We start from the raw sequence: 20,678 nt of genomic DNA, 5'->3' as shown, positions 1-20,678 counted from the left end.
AATTAAAACAAAGATGTGTTATAAAGGAAGAAATGAAGGGATGGATTAAAGGTGGCGTTTAGGAAAAGTTGCCTTTGTCCATTAGGGTGCAACTCTAACCAACTTAATTTTCTGGCATGATTAACTTAATTTGGCAAATGCTGCTTCATATTAGATCACTGCTTCTAAAGAAGCATGTTCTAGCTCTACTTCCTTTGTCCAAAGCACAGAGGAATAAAAAATGCTTTTGTTCTTTTACTAGAATTTTAGATCTGTTCCTTTGCCTCTCTTTCCTCTACCTAAATCCCAACCCCATCTTTTAAACTTTCCCCAACAGCTCCAGCTAACACAAACTTTACCTTTCCCATCCACCCACAGCACTTATATAATCTGTTCCATATACTGGTCTCTTCAATATATTCAGTTTTGCAATCGATAAAATTCAGTTAGGATTTACCTCCTCAAAAATCCCCTTCAGAGCTCTTACTTACCTGAAATAGTTACTCTTAAAAAGTACACTGCACGGACACATAGAGACTGACATCAAGTAAAAATATAATTCTTTTTTAGCACTATGATAATAATCACACAATATGGATAGGCCAATATCAAGACTGTTTGCTGTCTTGCACTGATTTTTTTCTTTCTAGGGATTTTTCTTTATTACTTTTTTCCTTTATTCCTTTTGGTGTGGGGTGGTAACAAGATAAACACTTATAAAAATGTAATCTAGCATTCTAGTTCTGCTGGCTTCAAGATATACTCTGAGCCACCTAATCCTGTTCTGGCCAAGCCATATGCTTCCTCCCCTAAAATACTGATCATATAGAAATTTGGATTCAGTAAGCCAATCTCAATGCTTATAAAACAAAAACAAAAATAAAAAGGCAACAAAAACAAACAATAAGATATTATATACATTCTTTGAAGTCCACGGGAAGAATGAAATTTCTACCAGGGGTTTGGTGTTCTTTGCCTGAGTTTCTAGGTTGCATGAATCCTGTGGGTCACATGCCACTTCCCCTTTTCTTCAGCAGCCGAGGCTGCAGGTGGATGAAGGAGAAAAGCAAAGGACTTGGCTTCCAATGCCATCACGTGCCCACGGCTGCACACAAAAGCAATTCTGGACATGTGTTTTTCTTTCCCTGGCACCTAGATTGTCCTGATAAATGTCCTTTCCCAATTGGAAAAAGAAAATCTAATGTCTCTGAGAAGATAAGTAACAGAGATGTCCAAAAGCACTGTAATGGTAACTCGAGCCTGGCATTTTCAGTAAATTTTGCTCTACTCTGAAGGAAGACACAGGCTGAGTTATATCCCCAGAGGATGATAAATATTTTATCTTTGCCTCCCTTTATACACAGGAGTCTCCTTTAAAGCCATGGTGCATTAGGTAGACTCTCCAGAGGGCAGCCAGCAACCTCTACTCAGGGAAACACAATGTTGCATTGGGTTATGAGGTGGGGTTTAAGCAGAGGTCTTCACCCTGTACATGCTTCCAAATAAAAATCATACTTTAGGAAAGCAGGGATGACTCCCAGCTCCTACACATGCTAATGACCGTGCTGCCTGGGAAGGTTACTTTACCTTGCTAAGGTAAAGCAGTTTCCTCATCTAAGAAAACAGAGACTGTTCTCTGTGTTGAATGAAATAAGGCATGTCCAGTGCTTAGCAAGTACCTAGCATAGAGTAAGTGCTTGATAAATGGTGGCATTTATGTCCTCAGCACTGTAACACTTAAGTCCATGCCCACATTTTTTCCATGTGTTCTCAAATGGAGAATCCATTGAAAACCCACAGCCAAAGGTGAATCCAGCCCACACCAGTAATGCTGTCAATGGAGTCACTTCTCTCTCTCTCTGAAGGTATCTTAACATTATAGAAGCCAGAACCTTCTAAGGGAATCCATTACATTCTCTTAGGGAGTAGTTGGGGCTGGAAAATCTTAATCTTGAATTCTTATCTCTTTGTCACCTCCCACCCCCCAATCCTCCCACTGGATATTTAGAACTCCTTGTAAACTTCACAGGTTCGGAGATGCATTGAGATCTGTAGGAGGTGTTGGAGGAAAAGGGGGGACTGGGATGTTAAAAATCAGGGCAACAAAAATACCTATGATGTCATTTACCCTGACTTCTGAACCACCGCTGCAGCCTTTCCACTTGCCTGGTGTGATACCTCACCTCTCCCAGCCTGCATTATGACTTAACCCCAAATGCAGGCCTCGGAAGGACTTCTGCTAGTGCAATTCCCACTTCTTCCCCATCTCCCCACAGCCCTATCTCTCCCTCCTTCTCTGACTTTTAGCATAGCCAATTAAACCTGAACAACGGGTGGATGGAGGAAATATGCTGCATCTATGGAATGGTACAGCAGGGACCAGTTTCACTGTTAATTTAAAATGCTAGAATTAATTAGGTAGTGTAAATGAAGAATTTAATAAGCACTCTTTACAACCACAAGTTCTACTTTTATTAAACACTGCTACCAAATGAGGGCAAATATCTCTGGTCTCTCTATATTTCCCTGCCTTGTTCCCATAAGTTCTCTACAAATAAAACTCTTTTTTTTTTTTGCCTGAATTAAAAAAATGCATAATTATAAATTTATGCCTGAATTGTATTTCTGCTTTCAACCCATAAGCTTCTTCAAGCTCAGATGCTACTGTATGTCTCTGCTTGTGCTGGAGAGGGTGCTAAACAAACCAAAGTTGACAATTTTGGTTTTGTATACCAAATTAAAGGCTGTCTTCGAAGCTGTCACTCCTATTCAAATCCACTCGGTGAACTACCAAATTAGCATTCTTTCAGTAAAGGAATCTGCTTGTTTAAACATGTGTCTTTAGAAAACAAGGAACAACACCATGAATCAGTACTTCTTAAAAATCTCACTACAGTTCTAAGGGAACTCTCCTGAAAAGGTGATTAATAATATTCACTAATATAACTGGCAGAGTCTCTATTTAGAAGGTAACGCTATACCAAAAATACATTTTCCTATACAGGAGTGGGAGGAAGAATCATATGGTTAACTGGTTTTAATTTGGTTTGAATTATCATCCTATTATATAAAGATTATTCAGGAATCTAAACATCAGATTTCTGAAAGTATAGGCAATCCTGTTGAAGGATGGATGATCCTGGCCCTATTTGGGAAGCTTGATATAATTTTTCTGTTCTATCCACTCTCCTTGAAGTGTACTAGCTGTATCTATAGTAATAACATCCCCTATTTATTAAGAGACCATTATACAATAGACACTGTGCTAGAGGCTCTATATCCAGTCTCCCATTCAATCCTCACAATAAGCCCTTTGAGGTAAGTATTATTTTACAGTTTTACAGATGAGGAAATTGTGTTTGGAAGGTTACGTGACTTATATTTTAGAGAGCAGAACTGTTACTTAAGTTTTATGATTTGGCAAAGTAATTTATAAGGGGGACAAATTTACATGTGAATTATGAGAATAGAAGATATATATATTTACATGCACACATACACACTGTATTCTCTGATTTAAAAGTAAGATGATGTATCTCCCTGTTTTAGTCATAGAGCTTCCTCTTTTCTTTTATAGGACAGTTGCTCATCAATTAAAATGTCCAGAGAAAGGAAAACAAAAGTCAACACCCCAAACTGACAAGTACTCAAAAGTGAGCATGAATGATTTCAGGAGTGGAGTACCAGGGAGCAGCAGCTTTACTGTCATCATTATATAGCCCAGTATTTTTCTAAGAAAATATTCTCACTTCTAATAAGATTGCAGAATAATCTGCTATGCTTAGGGCCTGTTTCTCCCCAGGACAATGGGCAGTGGTGTCACCCTTCCACAAGTCCACAAGTCCCTTTAAAACATTTGTCTCAGACACATGGAAAAGCACTGGACACACACAAACCGAATGTTTGAGAAGAGAAGTGTACATGAATAAAAACTAGCATGGAGTATAGGAAGGGTAGAGGGCAGAACTGGAAACTACAGAACACAAGGAAGGGGTGGCTGATTAAGAATAAAAGAGGATAAAATCAAAGGGTCATTTCATATAAAGCTGAAGCACCAAAGTCTTCATCTGCTTCCCAGTTGTACCAATCCATGGCATGATTTTATGCGGTGTATAAACATGTATGTGGTGTGAGTTTATGACTGTGTATCCACACACTCTTGCACCTGGGGTACATGATGCGGACACTCAGATGCACCATCATGCATGTGCATTTCTGCTAAGGTCTGTATATATAATGGAATAATGTAGCTGCAAATCCCACGTCTAGAATATTAAAGAACAGCATACCTGTAATTTTGTCTCTCACAAGTTTGCAGGATTCTATTTCACCAATGCTCCCAAAGAGACTCCTGAATTCCTCTTGGGTCATATTCTGGGGTAAATAGTTGACAATGAGGTTGGTTTTGCTGTCATCTGTGGTCGCCCCTGTCTGCATGGGAGAAGGACAGTTTCTGTTGTTGCTGGAGGGTCCATTGCTTGTATTGGATGTTGGGCCATTTGACACCTGAGGCTCCATGGTGCTAATTATCTAAATGAAAATAAAAATAATAAAAAGAAGCCTTTTGAAATCTCAGACACAATTAAAGTCTCTTTTAAGATTATATTATATTTCATTTTGTTTTTTGAAAAGAAAGAGAACAAGATAAAGCAAAATGGAGCAAAAGAGACTGGGTTGTGAACACAGCCAATTTAGAAGCATGTTTTTAACCAAAATGTTAAACTCCCCTTTCTATTTTTAGGCCAGCCTGTAGATATTGAACACAGACTAGAATGCAGTGGGAACTCTCCCATTATTTTGTTAATGAAAAGCTAATTCCTGTTTTCATTACACAATCACTCTCAGAAATGTATACTTAAGCCACACCAAATTATAATTAAAATGTAAAGTAATAATCATGATTAAAATTATAGTTCCATTAAAGCTGAAAAAGCTAAATATAGAGGGCTACACTCACAAGATCAAATACAGTACCTGTTTATTAACTATCTCATAAGTAAAATGACATTAAATTAAGTGGGGTTGTTCCATATGGGAAGGGTTTAGATTTTCACCGATGTTTAATCACTGATCAAACTTCAGATTTCATAAGTACATGCTGAGGAGCTGCAAAGTCATCTAATGATTTTTTTTTTTTTTATCCAGCCACTCTATAAGTATATCTCCCAGACCTCTAATAAAACAAAAATCATGAAGGAAGGGTTTTCTCTATGTCTTCACCTTAGGTCCAGGACTGCCTAAGGCTGTCCTCTCACATATTACTCTAACAGGATTTTCTATGGACTTAAATATTTAGTTAAACAAAGATTTCCTTGGATGTGTGAACTGTTCCAGGCAACGTGCATGGGAATAAAGAATGAATAAAAATCCTTACCCTCAATGAGCTTATAGTCTATAGAGGGCATAGACAGGTAAACGGCTTGCTGTAGGGCAATGGGCATGTAGTAGAGAAAAATTACTGCTGCCTACAGGATAGGGGGATTCAGGGAAAGTGCTGAGAAGATGCTAGAATAGGGTGTTAGATGGGAAGTGAGTTTAAGCTCATGGAGTCAGGTCATGAAAATGCCCTGTATGAGATGATAAACATGGAGAATCACAAAACTGCAGAGCCAGAAGGGAGTAAAATCTAGTTCAATACTCTCATGTTTGAGATGAAGTCCAGAGACATTCAGTGACTTCTCTGTCATCACAAGAAAGTGGGGCCTGCACCCATGTTCCCTGACTCCAATGCAGCCCATGAGTTCCACCTTACCATTCTATCTTATCATTATCTCCTACTTGTCTGTCATGATATGGCTTCTGTCTTCTCTGAATTCAATCATTAACTCCTTGGAAATGGAATCATGCTCAGTCACTTGCTAGCTGTGTGACCCTGGATGAGGGATTTAAACTCTAGGTGCCTCAGTTTTCCTCATTTGAAAAATGGGAACAAGACCACCTGCCTTGCAAAGCAGTGAGAAGGATCCAGGGATACCATACAGGTAAAGTGCTTGAATAGTGGTGTAACATAACCACAATCATTGACATTTATTGAAATCACTCTGCCAATTATTTGATGTGATTTCTCTCACTGTCTCCTCACAAGAAGGCAATGAGGCATATTCTAACATTCACTACATTTTAAATATGAGAAAATCAAGGCTTAGCAGATATCTGATAACTTGTAGCTTCCAATATTATTACCATTTGGCTTCTCAGAGAATTTGTTGTGGATATTTTCATTGAATATAACATACACGTTAGTAAAGCATGTACATCTCAAGGGTACAACTCAAAGAATGTTTATATAGTGGACACAGCTCACATCTGGGTAACCACCTTTCAGATCACAATATAGAACATGACTAGCTCCCCAGAAGCCTTTGTCCCTTTCTCATGTCCCCACTCCCCTCATTTACCTCCCCCCACAAAGGTAACCACTTTTCTGAATTCTAATCCATAGATTCCTTTTATCTATTTTTCAACTTTACATCATGGAATCATACAATACATACTCTTTTGTGCCTTTTTACTCATGTCACTATGAGTGTAATCTGTGTTGTTACAAGTAGCAGTAGGTTGTTTTTCACTACTATCGAGAATTCCATTATATGGAAATATCACATTTTATTTATCTGTTGATGAACGTTTGGATTGCTTCTAGTTTTGAGTGACTATAGATAATCTGCTATGAGCATTATGTGCATGTATTTTGGTGCATATATGCACCCGTTTCTTTTGGGGATAGACCTAGGGTTCTATTTTTTTGGTTATATGGTGTATGTATGTTCAGGTTTAGTAGATACTGCCAACAGTTTTTCAAAGTGGCTGTACCAATTTATACTCCCATTAGCACAGTAGGAAAGTTCCACTTGCTCCAGATAGTCATCAATGTTTGGAGATTGTTTTTTTGTTTTTGTCTATTTTCTTATCTGAAGCAGAGTAGCATATTAAAAAAAGAATGAGTTTTTTTTTTTGTTTTTTTTGTTTTTTTTTTTTTTTTTTGAGACAGAGTCTCGCTTTGTTGCCTAGGCTAGAGTGAGTGCCGTGGCGTCAGCCTAGCTCACAGCAACCTCAAACTCCTGGGCTCAAGCAATCCTGCTGCCTCAGCCTCCCAAGTAGCTGGGACTACAGGCATGTGCCACCATGCCCGGCTAATATTTTTCTATATATATTAGTTGGCCAATTAGTTTCTTTCTATTTATAGTAGAGACGGGGTCTCGCTCTTGCTCAGGCTGGTTTCGAACTCCTGACCTCGAGCAATCCGCCCGCCTCGGCCTCCCAGAGAGCTAGGATTACAGGTGTGAGCCACCGCGCCCGGCCAAGAATGAGTTTTTGAGTCAAGACAATAGCTGACTTAAAATCCTACTTCGACCACTTATTAGCTGTGTGATCTCAGGCAGGTTACTTCAATACTCTGAGCCTTGGTTTCCTCTTCCGTAAAACTAGGATAAAGCCTGCCATGCAGGGTTATCTCCCAGATGAGAGACCCTATATATCAAGTCTCTAAAACACAAAGTGCTTAGAGGCATCATAACTATTATTCCTCATCATGCTCCATATAGGTGAGTGTTACTCTAATTGTTTCCTCTTCTAATAGTCACAAATGGAAAATGAAACCAAAAGAAAAACAGTCTCAAGAGGAGCCAGGGAGATAAAGTGGATTAAAGAAGGTGGGGAGTGTCTAAGATTCTTTACCATCATGTAAGTAACTTAAGTGGCTCCACTTCTCCCATCACCAGAACTTTCTTCTTGGCTTCAGGTCAACTGTAGGATTCTAGAAGGCTGGTCCAGACAGCAAGGAGAAAGCGAAAAGCTTCTGAGAAGAATCTTAAATCAAGCTGTCTTCGCGATGGATAGAAATCGTACACAGCAAAGCCTATTCAGCTGCTCTGTCCTTGAGGCAAGGGTCCAGGAACAGAATCAGGGAGCTGGGCCCAGGGGAGGGAGGCATGCTAATGGAGAGGATGTTACAGAGCATCAGCGCAACTCCTGGCTGGGAGGCAGGTTTCAGCTCTGCCAAACCGGCGTCGGGCCTCCTGGGTCTGTGCAGTGCCTCTATTTGCTGTGTTGTCTCACTGCTTCACTGAGTTAGGTGTCCAGGCAACAAACACAAGAAGCACTGCCAACTCAATAAGGAACTTGAAATTCAGAATTTATCCATTTCAGGAGGCCCAGCTGGCAGAACCACAAAGCTGCCCAACTACTACATTTTGATTTAATGGCAAAAAAACCAAACCAAAACAAAAACCAAAAAACTGTCTCAATCTATAGATCCTCTTCTCTGCTCTCCACCTTTCTCACGTTACCATTCTTTTGGCTCCCCTTACAAACACCTAGAAAATATTCTGCACTGAGGCAGGTTTTTGGTGCTAATGATGGAATATGTAAGTCGTATCTAGCATAACGAGATTCTTTGGGCCCAAAACTGTTTAAGATCACCTGACAGCCAGATTCATCTTTTGTTCACTGGATGCTCACCTCACAGACACATGGTGAAAGCAAGCACTTGTCCAGGTGAACATCTCACAGGTCCACCTGTTCCAGAAAGGCCTAGGAAGTAACAAGTCTACAGCAAAGTAATTTCAGTTGCCCCATCAGCTTTGTGGATCTCCTTATATCTTATGTGGATTTCTAATTTATGTTCACTCCTGGAGTTGAGCCCTATGTTTAGATTAGATAACTCCAGCTGGGCCCAAACCTTCAAAAAGGAGCCACGAGATGCAATATTCATTACTGAGCTACTTCAACCAACCACATCTATAAATTAGGCCATGTCATTCTCATTGAATGAAGATGGAGCTTTCTTTGCTCTGCACACATACTACACAGTTATCCTTTTGTGTATCCAGAAAGAACTGATGCAAATACACACATACATATACAGACACAGAGTTTTCTCAATAAAAATGCACAGTCTGAAAGCTGAGAAACATTTGCAAATGTGTTAATATATATTATGTAATAAGATCCCTCACTGGTCTTAATGATGCCTCCCAGGACGCAACATAGGCTAAAAAAAAAAGAATCAGAAATGTAATATGTCAGAGTAAAATCTGACATCTGAGTGAATCATAAGGATTTTAAAACATTGTCTGGAAAATAAGAGAAGTTGCCAAGATGTAAAGATACTGAATGCATGAATAAGAAACTATAGCATTTTAAGGGACATGATAGATCTTAAAGAGAGGACACTTATACTCTCTACTTGGGAAACAGACCATAGGTAGAAAAGATGTATGTTGGTGGGAAGCACATTCTCCAATAAGCACAGAGGCTGGCTGGGCAAAATCAGAACACTTATTTCCTCAGGCTAACACCTTTGATATTCCAACAGCACAATTTTCATTGCAAATAAATATATCAGTTACTCAAGTGTGCATATGTACTTTAATGAAACATTCTGTGTGGGTCTCACAGCCAACTTTGCAGCTGACCAGGTTCCAAACCCCTGACTTGCCCTGCTTTCCTATTCTGAATGGCAATTAAGAACAGAATTACAGTTAGCATCCAGGATAGAGAATTGAGAAGGTTCAGTTGACTTCAAACTCTAATGGTTGTACAAAGCACTACATTAAATCTTTTATGTTCCTGTGATATATTTTAAGAAACATTATACAGGCAGAAAATTTCAGGGATAAACTATTAGAACAGTGCATAATAATGTAGGCACTCAAATCCTGTCATTGTAAATGTCGATGGTTTGAATGACTAATTACTCACACTCAACACATTAACCTCACCCCTCCCACCACTCTTTTCTACAAAATATACAACAAAAGCAAGAGGGAAAGCCTCAGACATGCAGCTGCCAGATCATCACTAGGGCCGTTTATCTCTGCAAAAAGGAGGTAAGGAGCGGAGGCTGGGCCAACCTTCTCAGGGTGCTCCCCCACCACAAAAAAAAAAACAACCCTCCCCGCCTTTCATGACACCTTCCTTGCCACAATCAAGGGTCTTTATATCCACCCAAGGTACCTGTACCACTTCCTGGATGTCAGATCATATGCACATTAAAAAAAGGGTTTATTTCCTCTAGGGCTAGATCTGGGGTTTGTTAGATGAACAGAGGTAGGAGCCCTGGTGTGCCAGGCACTGTGCCAGGCCCTGGGGATACAGAGATAACAGCAAGGAGTAGGGCATTACTGAGTTTACTGTGTGGGTGCACAACAGATAGCAGGGAACACTGGGTAGCCCAATTCTATAATTTTAATGATGAGGAAACTGAGGACAATAAAGGGGAAATGACTTGCCCAAACTCACATTACTAGTTAGAGGTAGAAATGGGATGGGAGTCCAGGTCTACAGACTACCTCACTTGTGTACTTTTGTGACAATGCAGGCATGGCCATTTGGATGAGGATTTACTTCTCCTTTTGAGCAGGGATTTGGGGGTGAGGCAGTGAACGGTAGTCATATCATGGAAATGCACTTAAACAGAGGTGTAGAGACATGTCTACCCCCATATCTTTCTGAGTACAACACTTTACAGTTCATAAAGAATGGTGACCTGAACTCTAAGGTCCGCAGCACAGAAATCACATCTGTTTTGCTTACTACAGTGTCTCCTGAATGTAGAACAAGGCCTGACAATTAGTAGGTTCTAGATAAAGGACTGTTGAATGAATCAAAGTCCTTGCATGTCCTATAGCTCACTGGATCCCTCAAGCAACCCCGTGAAGTATAAGCCAATAATGTATTAATATTATCCTCGTTTTACATATAACAAAAGAGGACTGAACAGGTAAACAACCAGTCACTTATAGAGCACCTATTAAGTGCCAGGCACAAATGTAGATACTATTTCAAATGCATATTCTTTTTTCAATTTTTTGTTGTGATAAAATATGCATAACATAAAATTTGCCATCTTAACCATTTTTAAGCATATAGTTCAATAGTATTAAGTACATTTATATTGTTTTGCAACTATCACCACCATCCAGAATTCTTTTCATCTTGCAAATCTGAAACTCTATACCCATTAAAAAATAACTCCTCATTCTCCCATTCCTCCCTCCCCCCAGCTCCTGGTAACCAACATTCTACTTTCTGTCTTTATGTCAAATACAGATTTTAAGAAGTATTCATTCAAGCAGGAGGGTTGAATGGCATGGATCTACCAGAAAAACTATTGAATGCCTTGACCCTTTCTCCCTAGTAAAATGTACACTTATAAAACATTTTACATACACTAAAGCCAATCTATTAATCTCCACATTGAAAGTGCCCAAATTGATTCTTCCCGTTCAAGCCTGCAATATTTTTGGAGCATCTCTGTATAGACTAAAACTGTTTTTACGTCTTGATAGGAAAGTTTAGAACCCCACCTTACCCCACCTCCTCCACGTACCCATCTTCCACTCCACTCACCCATCTTCCACTCCACTCCCCATACCAAGGTAGCTGAGAACTGTTAGTTAATCATGCTGACAGCATATAGTGTCCACCACCCTCACTGAGCACCCCCATACCTTCATCTCTGCCCCATTTAATGACTCATCAACATGGAGATAGTAGAACTTGGTGGTTCAGGGCAGGCTTTGGTCTTACTGGTATGAAAAAGGAAATAATAAAGGCACCTCCCCCTCAATGCATTGTCATGAAGACAATGAGATAATGTACATGAAGCACTCAGCACTATTCCTGGCAGCAATCCCTCCACACATAATAGTGATGTTAATATCATTAGAAGAGAACAAGGAGAAAGATAAAAACTAACATCTAAGAAACTAGGTTGGGAGTTAGACAAGGAAAGCTGAGTAGCAATATAATCAAAGGTAAAACCTTTCTTTCCTTCCCAAATCACTCTTTTCATATAATTTCTTGCTCTCAGAATTTATTTACTTATTAATCAAACAAATATGTATTGCTGAAAGGTCCCTATGTCATAGGAAAAAGCATGTCCTGTGGCCAGGAAAGTCCTTGAAGTGTGTCAAGCAAGACCACTCTGAAATTCTAAGTATACTTAAGTACTAAAAATGTACTTAAAGCTCCCTTTAATTTTTTTTTTTTTTAAGAGAGAGGGTCTGAATATGTTGCCCAGGCTGGATTCAAACTCCTGAGCTCAAGTGACCCTCATGCCTCAGCCTCCTGAGTATCTAGGACTACAGGCACACGCCACTGTGCCCAGCTTACCCCTTTAATAATTCTTCCATTGGCTCATGAATTCCTTATACCTCCCTCCATCTGCCACCTTTCACAACATTTTAATTTTCCCAAGTTTGGGAGAAATCAGGCTAGAGTTACAGGACTGATCCTCCACCTCACAACTGAAAAGAGTCCTTGTCCAAGGCCCCAGAAAGCCATATCAGGGGTACCGCCATAGTACCCTCACCAATCCTGCTAGCCACACCATATTGTGTCCTTGCCCCAATATTTCCCATAAAATGGTAATTTAATAATTAATTGTATTGTTTTGTATTCATGTATTTTATAATATAAACCTAGTTTCAGGATTTACTTCATGAGGCAAATAAAAGGTTAGAACTTCATATTAAAGGAACCTGCCCTGATGTAGAAACTCACTACTGACATTTACCATCCGAGCCTAACACAGAGCCCTTGTATACCTATCACCAACTCTTGGCAGTCCGAGGTGTAGTCTCACTGCTCAGTTCAGGCAAAAGGATCAAGAGGAAAGAACCAAAGGTTGTCACAAGAATATGATGTTTCTTTTACAAATACTCTCCCCTTCTCCTTTCAGCCCCCTTTAAATGTCAGTAATCCTAGAAACTAAAAAGATGCTAAAAGAATGTACTGATTGCAAACATGTCTCAGGTGTGTACATCTGAGACACACACATGTATTTTATTAAATATTTTAATGAGTATTTGAAGGTGTTTTCTTTTATGATGTTGGAAGGACTTTTGAAAAGTTTACGTATAAATGCTAACCCTTATGTAATAGAACAAGCGCTCTCAAGAGCGTGAAGTATAATGTTTACCAAGGGCAGTCACTGAATTGAACCGTTAAAGAAATAGATTTAAATTATTCATGAGAACAAAAATAAAAGTCCTAATTCTCTTTGTAGGCATTTCCCACTTAACCCTTATAAAATTCTGACATTCAGTACGTTAGAATCTGGTGGATGCAATAGCCCAGCAGACTATTGCATCTCACCTGCCTTTCAAAAGCCTGGAAAATAAATCCCCAAAGTTAGAAAATTAAACAGCAGGCTCTGTGTTCCTGAAGACAGACATTATTTTTAGGAATAATTCCTCGCTTCTCTTCTTGCTCCTTAAAAGATACTAAAAATGTCCTTACAACCCCCCAATTTCATCTTTCTTTATAGCTCCTTACATCAGCTCATGAAATCTATATTCTCCCCTTCATCTTTTCAAGAGGCTTTAATTCACTCAAGTCTATTCAGGTTAATATTTTTTTCTAAATGCAACACTTTCCTTGTTATGCTTCAATTGTGAAGGAGACACATGTTATTAATGGGACCCAAGAGGAGGGGCTGAGATTTACGATCTGATAACTCTAGGAAAAGGGAACTTAGGAATACCACCCCTCCAACCAAATTACAGGCGATGACTCACAAAGACCACTGGACCAGAGGACTGTGGCTGAAGACTGTACTCATGCCCTCCCAAACCATTCACACTATGTTTCTGTAGATTCTGCTGGAGGGTAACTAGAAAACTCTAGAAAAAAATATTTAATTCCAACCAGGGAAAACATGCTGACAGCTTAATAATACCTTTGGGCAGATGCACAAATAACCTGAAAGACCTATTTACTCTAGGAAGTTATGTGGCAATAAATTCTCAGCATATCCTTAAAACAAGTGTATTCAATTCAACACAAGTTTATTGAATGCTATTATAGGCCAAGGCATTATTCTAGAAGGTAAGGAAACAAAAATAATTTGGTCCCTGCCCATAGAGGGTTCAAGCTGGAAGGATGGCAGAGAGGCCAGGTAAACAAATACTTAATTAAAATCAATTGTATACACCCCTTTCTTTTAAGCAATCCCCTCCAGAATTTTTCTAATGACTTCCCCTCCTCACCAAAAGCACATAAACTGAATACAGTCAGACTAATCCTATTCGTTCTGATACTGAACTAACAGTCCTGTTCCCAGTCTAAATGCCTTCCTAAACAAATGACTATTTGTAACAGTGAGGTAAGCTTGAGGCATCCCTTCTTTGAAACAGCATCTTCTGCTCTGGAGATGAACACCAGGCATGCCAAAAGTATTCTCAGTGGTGGTATTCAGGGCTTTTAAAAAATCAGCAGCCGCTGGAGAGAACAAGAAGCATTAATACTTAAAATAGCAGGGCCAGCATGGATATGAAAAGCATAATCAAAATTTAATTTCTCTTAGGCATTATTCTCAAATTCACAGAAATCCAAGTTTTTAATCTTCTTCCCCAGACATATCGCACACATTTCCCCTCCTAAATAAAAACTGGCCTCCTTTACATCTTATAGTGTCTCTTTAGAGCTTCAATTTGGGCCTAAAATGATTTCCTGGTGTGTCCATCGTGATGCACTCCTGGTAGAACTTCTAGGTATTTGTTTCTAACTCACTTTCACAGCAAACTCCCCAGAGCTGAGGGACAGCTTGATCCTCCGGTTCATTGTACAGATGAGGGGATCTTTCTTTCATCCCCCACAATTCAGTTGTCTTTTCTAAAATGATTAATAAATAAACACAATCTCAAACTTTCAACAAGCTTTCTTTGTTCAAGTCAGATTTGAAAAAGACAAATGTTTGCATTTTAATCTAAACACAATTTCATGGGCAAGCTCAGGATTCTTGCAAAAATATGAGCTCTAATAACAAAAATCAATTGGAAAACAATTCCTCCCTATCCTACCTCCTAAGCCCCACTGAACTCTGAATGTTTAATGTGGACAAAATAGCCAAAATACTTAATAATAAGATGTGGGTACCTGTTGGGATGGGAACCAGTTGTGATGGTAAATATGTTATCTTCATCTTCCATACAAAGAACAGTTAATGAATCATTTGAAAAACTGCCCACAAACTGATTAAGTTGGACTTATCTTCTGATTAAATGCATAAATAATAGCCAATGGCACAATTCATGTAAACATAAGTATTGTATATTTATAAAATGCCTGCCTAGTGGCTCCGAGTGTGAGCAAACTCATCATGATTGAGCTGTCAAAAGCAATGTGCTATTCTGCATATACATCATGATCTAAGGTGTTAGGTCGTGTCTCTGAATTTAAGTTTTAATGCACACTCAGATTAAATTCTTCAGAAATCTACATAGAAATACATTTTATTTTGGAAATTAACATTTGTTTTCTTAATACAGCTAGGGTGAGGATGAGGAGAGTGGAGTAGAGCGAGTTAGTATCTAGAAAAATCCATGTAAAGCAGCCTTTTCTTTTTTAAGGGAAATTGTAGAATGCCAACAGCTCTTCCAATTGTGCAATTCAAAAGTGAGATTATTTGAGCCATTGTGAAGCTAAAGCTAAAGATATCGATTGAAATAAAACAGTTCTCAGCACTCCAATTTATTGAATATATATGTGGCCATGGTAAATTATACCCGTGGACAATGCACACAGCCTCATATATCTATGTGATCATTTATAAAAAGATCCTGAATGTCATGCTGATAGGGTAGTTTTACATTTGAAAATTACTTTATCACACCTGAAACTTTATTGTTAATTTCTCCCTTCACTGCCTCTCTTTTTTTTTGTTGTTTTATAAGAGGGAAACATTAGAAAAAAAGAAATTTTTGACTTGATAGGAGAAGTTTATCCCTTAAACTACCTCTGAGAGGAGCCAGTTGGCCACCTTCCTGGGACATTGTCTGGGAGGGTAGAAGGGGCAGCAAGAAAATCATACTCCACCAAATCAGTGCTGGTGAGAAATTCAGACCTGGGCTAGGAGAAGCATGTCTTTGAGTTATTTGTGGGCAACATGTTTACACAGAAAATAAAAATTCAGGGTTTACAACTGTTGAGCTTTAAGGTGTTTTACGGTGTTTATATATTTCTTATCATCATCAGTGGAAATATAACCTTGGACCCAATGATCCACTATGAAACTCAGAAAAGAATCCCAAATTCAATAGACCATAAGTACACAATGAGGCATATCAAGAAGAGTGAAAATAACAGAAACAGCCTAATGGCTTGACGAAGGGGAATGGTTAAATAACTTGTCATACAGTTTTAAGATACAGTATTCTGCAATTATTAAAACTGTGTTTGTTTATAATGGATTTTTATAACATGAGAAAATGTATATAAAAAAGGGGTGAAATAAAAGATTCATTATCTCAAAAAAAATTTTTTTTAAGAGACAGAGTCTTTCTCTGTTGTCCAGGTTGGAGAGCAGTGGCCCAACCATAGTTCAGTGCACCCTCAAACCCCGGGGCTCACACAATCCTCCTGGCTCAGCCTCCTGAATAGCTAGGACTACAGGCACATGCTACCATACCCAGCTATTATTATTATTATTTTAGGAATGGGGTCTTGCTATGTTGTCCAGGCTGGGCTTAAACTCCTGGCCTCCAATGATCCTCTCACCACAGCCTCCCAAAGTGCTGGGAATGCACATGAGAGCCACTGTACCTGGCTGATAATCTCAATTATATAAACATGCACAGAGTAGGAGGGAAAATAAAAACACTAACAAATGGTAGGATTATAAGTGATTGTTATACTTGTCTTCATCTTTATTTTCCAATTTTTTGTTTTGTTTTTACAGCACTTTCATAATCTGAAAGGAAGTTACTTTTTTTTTTTATTTCGGCATATTATGGGGGTACAGATTTTAAGGTTTCAATAAATGCCCATTCCCCCCCCCCCCCAAGTCTGAGAGGAAGTTACTTTTTAAAAAAGAAAATGTCAAGTCTTTCAAACCAGTTTGGGGCCATAATATTAAAAATGATTCCATTTCTTCCTTAGAATCGTCTGCAGGATCTCATCTTAGCCACACTCGGTTCCTACATTAGAGGACACATGGAAGCCCAAATGAATAAAAATCTCATTTCTTGAAACAGTCTCTGGTTCGGTCTCCCCTTCACCTAAATCACTGTGAATTAGCAAGGTTACAATTTTAAGTCTGTCTTATCGCCTGGCAGCATCCTTCATTAGGACATCAAGGAGAGAAGATGATTTATAAGAAAACTGCTCCTTGGATCAGGGAGTGAAAAGTACTGATCCGTTCTAAAAGCTCCTGCTGACAAACTCTGATATTATGAACATTCTGCACTTGGACAAAAGCTCCCACTTTTCTTAATTACATGGTTTGAGCAGGAGCCTGCTTTCAGGATCTGCCCAATCATACAACAGCCATTTATTTTCCCAACTGCAGCTGCCAAAATTTCCCTGATCTCTGTTCTGTGCTCCATCTTCAAGGACATCTTGTGAATGTATGACACTGTCAAGCAGCATTCCATACCTAGCTTTTTAAGCTTCTCTCTCTTTCTTTCCTGCATATGAAGATCCTCCTAATAAATATTTATTAAAAATCTCATGAACAAGAAGCAGAGAGGGAAAAAAAATCACACGTATCAGAATATTTTTGTCTGCTTTGAGGAAAATACTTTTATTATGACAATGAACTGCTAATACTCTCTGTCCTCTGTGTGATAGGTTTGCTTTTGTTTTATGGACATTGAATCTAGCAATTCATTGAATCCCTCTTTTTAACTCTGTTAGGAAAAGGAGTGCCAAATCTGCAGCCTCCTGTGTGTAAAGAGCATAGGATCTCACTGCCAACTTTGGTTGTTGTTTTTTTCTTTTTTAAAAAGATAAACCTTACTTCTGAATTTATTTTTTTATTCTCTTAATTTTCCTTTACTTCAATTTTCTTATGTTCCATTTTTTAAAAATCTCTTACTATATGTATTTTTATGATTTTCTTAACTGAATTTTAGATTATAATAGAGACTAGGTTAATATTTCTGTCTTCACAATCTTTGCCTTTTTAAAATATGCTTTTGAAACCTCACTGTGCAAAAGTCAAGTTGGCATTTTAAAATTTAGAAATAAGATTTTTAAAAACACGTGATAACATTTCAAAATCATTACTGTTATATTATAATTCAAACAATGTAATATTTAATTCTCAGATAAGGCCTTTTTAGGACTAATTTGCCATGTTCTTAAACATAATTTGACTATGACACATGGATAGGTATCAAGTAGATATAATATCTATTGAAACTAAGATATTACTTCTTTGAGTTGGGTAACTTGTCCTTTGAAATCACAAAGTAAATTTACTTGATAAACTCTTTCGACTCTTGATATATTCTTTTTTTTTTTTTTTGAGACAGAGTCTCACTTTGTTGTCCAGGCTAGAGTGAGTGCCGTGGCGTCAGCCTAGCTCACAGCAACCTCAAACTCCTGGGCTCAAGCGATCCTCCTGCCTCAGCCTCCCGAGTAGCTGGGACTACAGGCATGCGCCACCATGCCCGGCTAATTTTTTTATATATATATCAGTTGGCCAATTAATTTCTTTCTATTTATAGTAGAGACGGGGTCTCGCTCTTGCTCAGGCTGGTTTTGAACTCCTGACCTTGAGCAATCCGCCCGCCTCGGCCTCCCAAGAGCTAGGATTACAGGCGTGAGCCACAGCGCCCGGCCGATATATTCTTTTTAATCCTAGAAACTTACCTTTTAAAAAAGTGAGAGGCTAACAAATATTCAGAATCATCTGCTGTCAGACTAAAGCAATCTAAAATTTTAGTTACAGGCATATATTTGAAAGCAAGTCATGAGCCACAATTTAATGATGTTAATATAGTGCTTCATTTGAAAAACTCCTTCCCACAACTGAAGTTAGCTCTTAAAAGAAGAAGAAAAATAATACAAAAGAACAAAAGCCAAGCCAGGTTCCCTAACGTTTATGAGTTCCCTCAATGGACCAGAAACCATTATGTTAAATGCCAGGGATATGAAGGATAGAGAAAGAGTTGCTGCCTGGAAGGAAATAAATAAATAATTACCATACAATGTCATAAATGTAGCAATGGGAAGCACACAAAGTGTGCCTAGCAAAGTCCCCGCTCAAAACAGGGCAAACACTTAGCAAATGCACATTGTGTTATAATGCTGATTAAAAAGTGCTTTGGGTTACACGGGAAAATATTTAGGCAAGCAATTACCATTAACTTCTGCCAATACTACCAGTAGTAAGCACATACTAAATGGTGATAGGTGTTTGTACACACATCACTTCACTTAATTCTTGTACTACTTTGCAAAGTGGGTATTGTTATTTCCCACATGTACAGATGCAGAAGTGCTGTCACTCTACACATGCTGGAGAAATGAAGCTTTGAGCAGTGCCCACTGTCACTCAGGCAGAATTGCAACCCAAGGCTGAAACCAAACTCTGTGCCCGTTCCTAAACCTCTAAGTCTGAGGATTGTTCCCATCACCATAAAATGTGACTCAGTAGTCTTGGAGAAAGCAAATGATCTAATCTGATTAAACCGTAGCCTGTGTATCTGCTGCCTATTAGTTGGTAAACACTGCCAAATAAATGGATGTTACAAGAAAGATCTTAATTCAAAATTCTACATGAAGTAATGGAAAGAACATGAGGTTTGGATTTGATCTGACCTGGGTTTGAAAACCAGCTCCAGCCTTGACCTTGGTTTAGCCTGTTAAAACTCTCTGAGGATGGCCGGGCGCGGTGGCTCACGCCTGTAATCCTAGCTCTTGGGAGGCCGAGGCGGGCGGATTGCTCAAGGTCAGGAGTTCAAAACCAGCCTGAGCAAGAGCGAGACCCCGTCTCTACTATAAATAGAAAGAACTTAATTGGCCAACTGATATATATATATATATAAAAATTAGCCGGGCATGGTGGCGCATGCCTGTAGTCCCAGCTACTCGGGAGGCTGAGGCAGGAGGATTGCTCGAGCCCAGGAGTTTGAGGTTGCTGTGAGCTAGGCTGACGCCACGGCACTCACTCTAGCCTGGACAACAAAGTGAGACTCTGTCTCAAAAAAAAAAAAAAAAAAAAAAAAAAAAAAAAAAACTCTCTGAGGTGCAATTTAAATTTACTCATTTGAAAAATGCGAACAATTCTATCTGCCTTGTAGGGTTGCTATGAGGATTAAAAGCAACAAATTTAAGGCATATGGTCCAGAGCTCAGCACACAGTAAGCACTCAATATATGCTCATTCCCTTTGTCCAAAGTATAACATTCTGAAATATATGCCCATTAAAATGTGCTGCAGATGGCAAAGTTGATTAATCTAAGAGCTGGTAAGATTTATTCTTGGAATTTAATTTCTGAAATAGAAAAGAACACTTAAAATGTTGTTACTCGTCACCTATGCCAATAGCTATTTCCTTCATCTTCACAATGCTTCACAAACATTCACTAATAAGCTCTCACAATAATGCCAGACAGGAAAATACATAGCAAAGTGGGAGGGGTTAAGTGAACTCTAAAAAATGAATAATGAAAGTACCATTTTTGACACTTACAAACACAATTTCTGGTATCCTTTGTCCTTTCAAAAAAACCCTCCACTGTGAATGGTTAAAGTTAGATACTTCAAATGTAAATGAGCACAGTCATTAGGGTTCCTGATTTCCCACAAGGAAAACCCTCATGTTTTCATGGGAAATTTCAGAGCACTGCCACAGTGCACTCTGTATACTGACAGCAGAGGGCATTTCCAGCTTTCCACAAGGACCTGCTCAGGGTGGAAGAGCAGGGATGGTCCTTGGTCCACCCTCACTTGAACTGCTCCTTCCT

General features: G+C 38.9%; 1 protein-coding gene across 11 annotated transcripts in view; it reads right to left on the bottom strand.

The window, feature by feature from the left end:
- ELAVL4 (ELAV like RNA binding protein 4) overlaps window positions 1-20,678 on the bottom strand; it is a 146,591-nt gene that overhangs the window by 47,644 nt on the left and 78,269 nt on the right. For 8 of the 11 annotated variants that reach the window (XM_075998232.1, XM_012776165.3, XM_012776155.2 and 5 more), the window contains exon 2: window positions 4,269-4,509. In XM_075998232.1, the coding sequence (XP_075854347.1) occupies window positions 4,269-4,509 (241 nt within the window). Of the gene's footprint in view, window positions 1-4,268; window positions 4,510-7,656; window positions 7,744-20,678 lie in introns of all 11 variants that reach the window. The other 3 variants (XM_075998204.1, XM_075998213.1, XM_075998227.1) reach the window with 1 other exon arrangement.

Source organism: Microcebus murinus, chromosome 2, assembly GCF_040939455.1.
Source record: "Microcebus murinus isolate Inina chromosome 2, M.murinus_Inina_mat1.0, whole genome shotgun sequence".
Classification (NCBI taxonomy): Eukaryota; Metazoa; Chordata; class Mammalia; order Primates; family Cheirogaleidae; genus Microcebus; species Microcebus murinus.
Note: the sequence above shows the minus strand (reverse complement) of the source record. Positions and strands in the feature narration are given on the sequence as shown.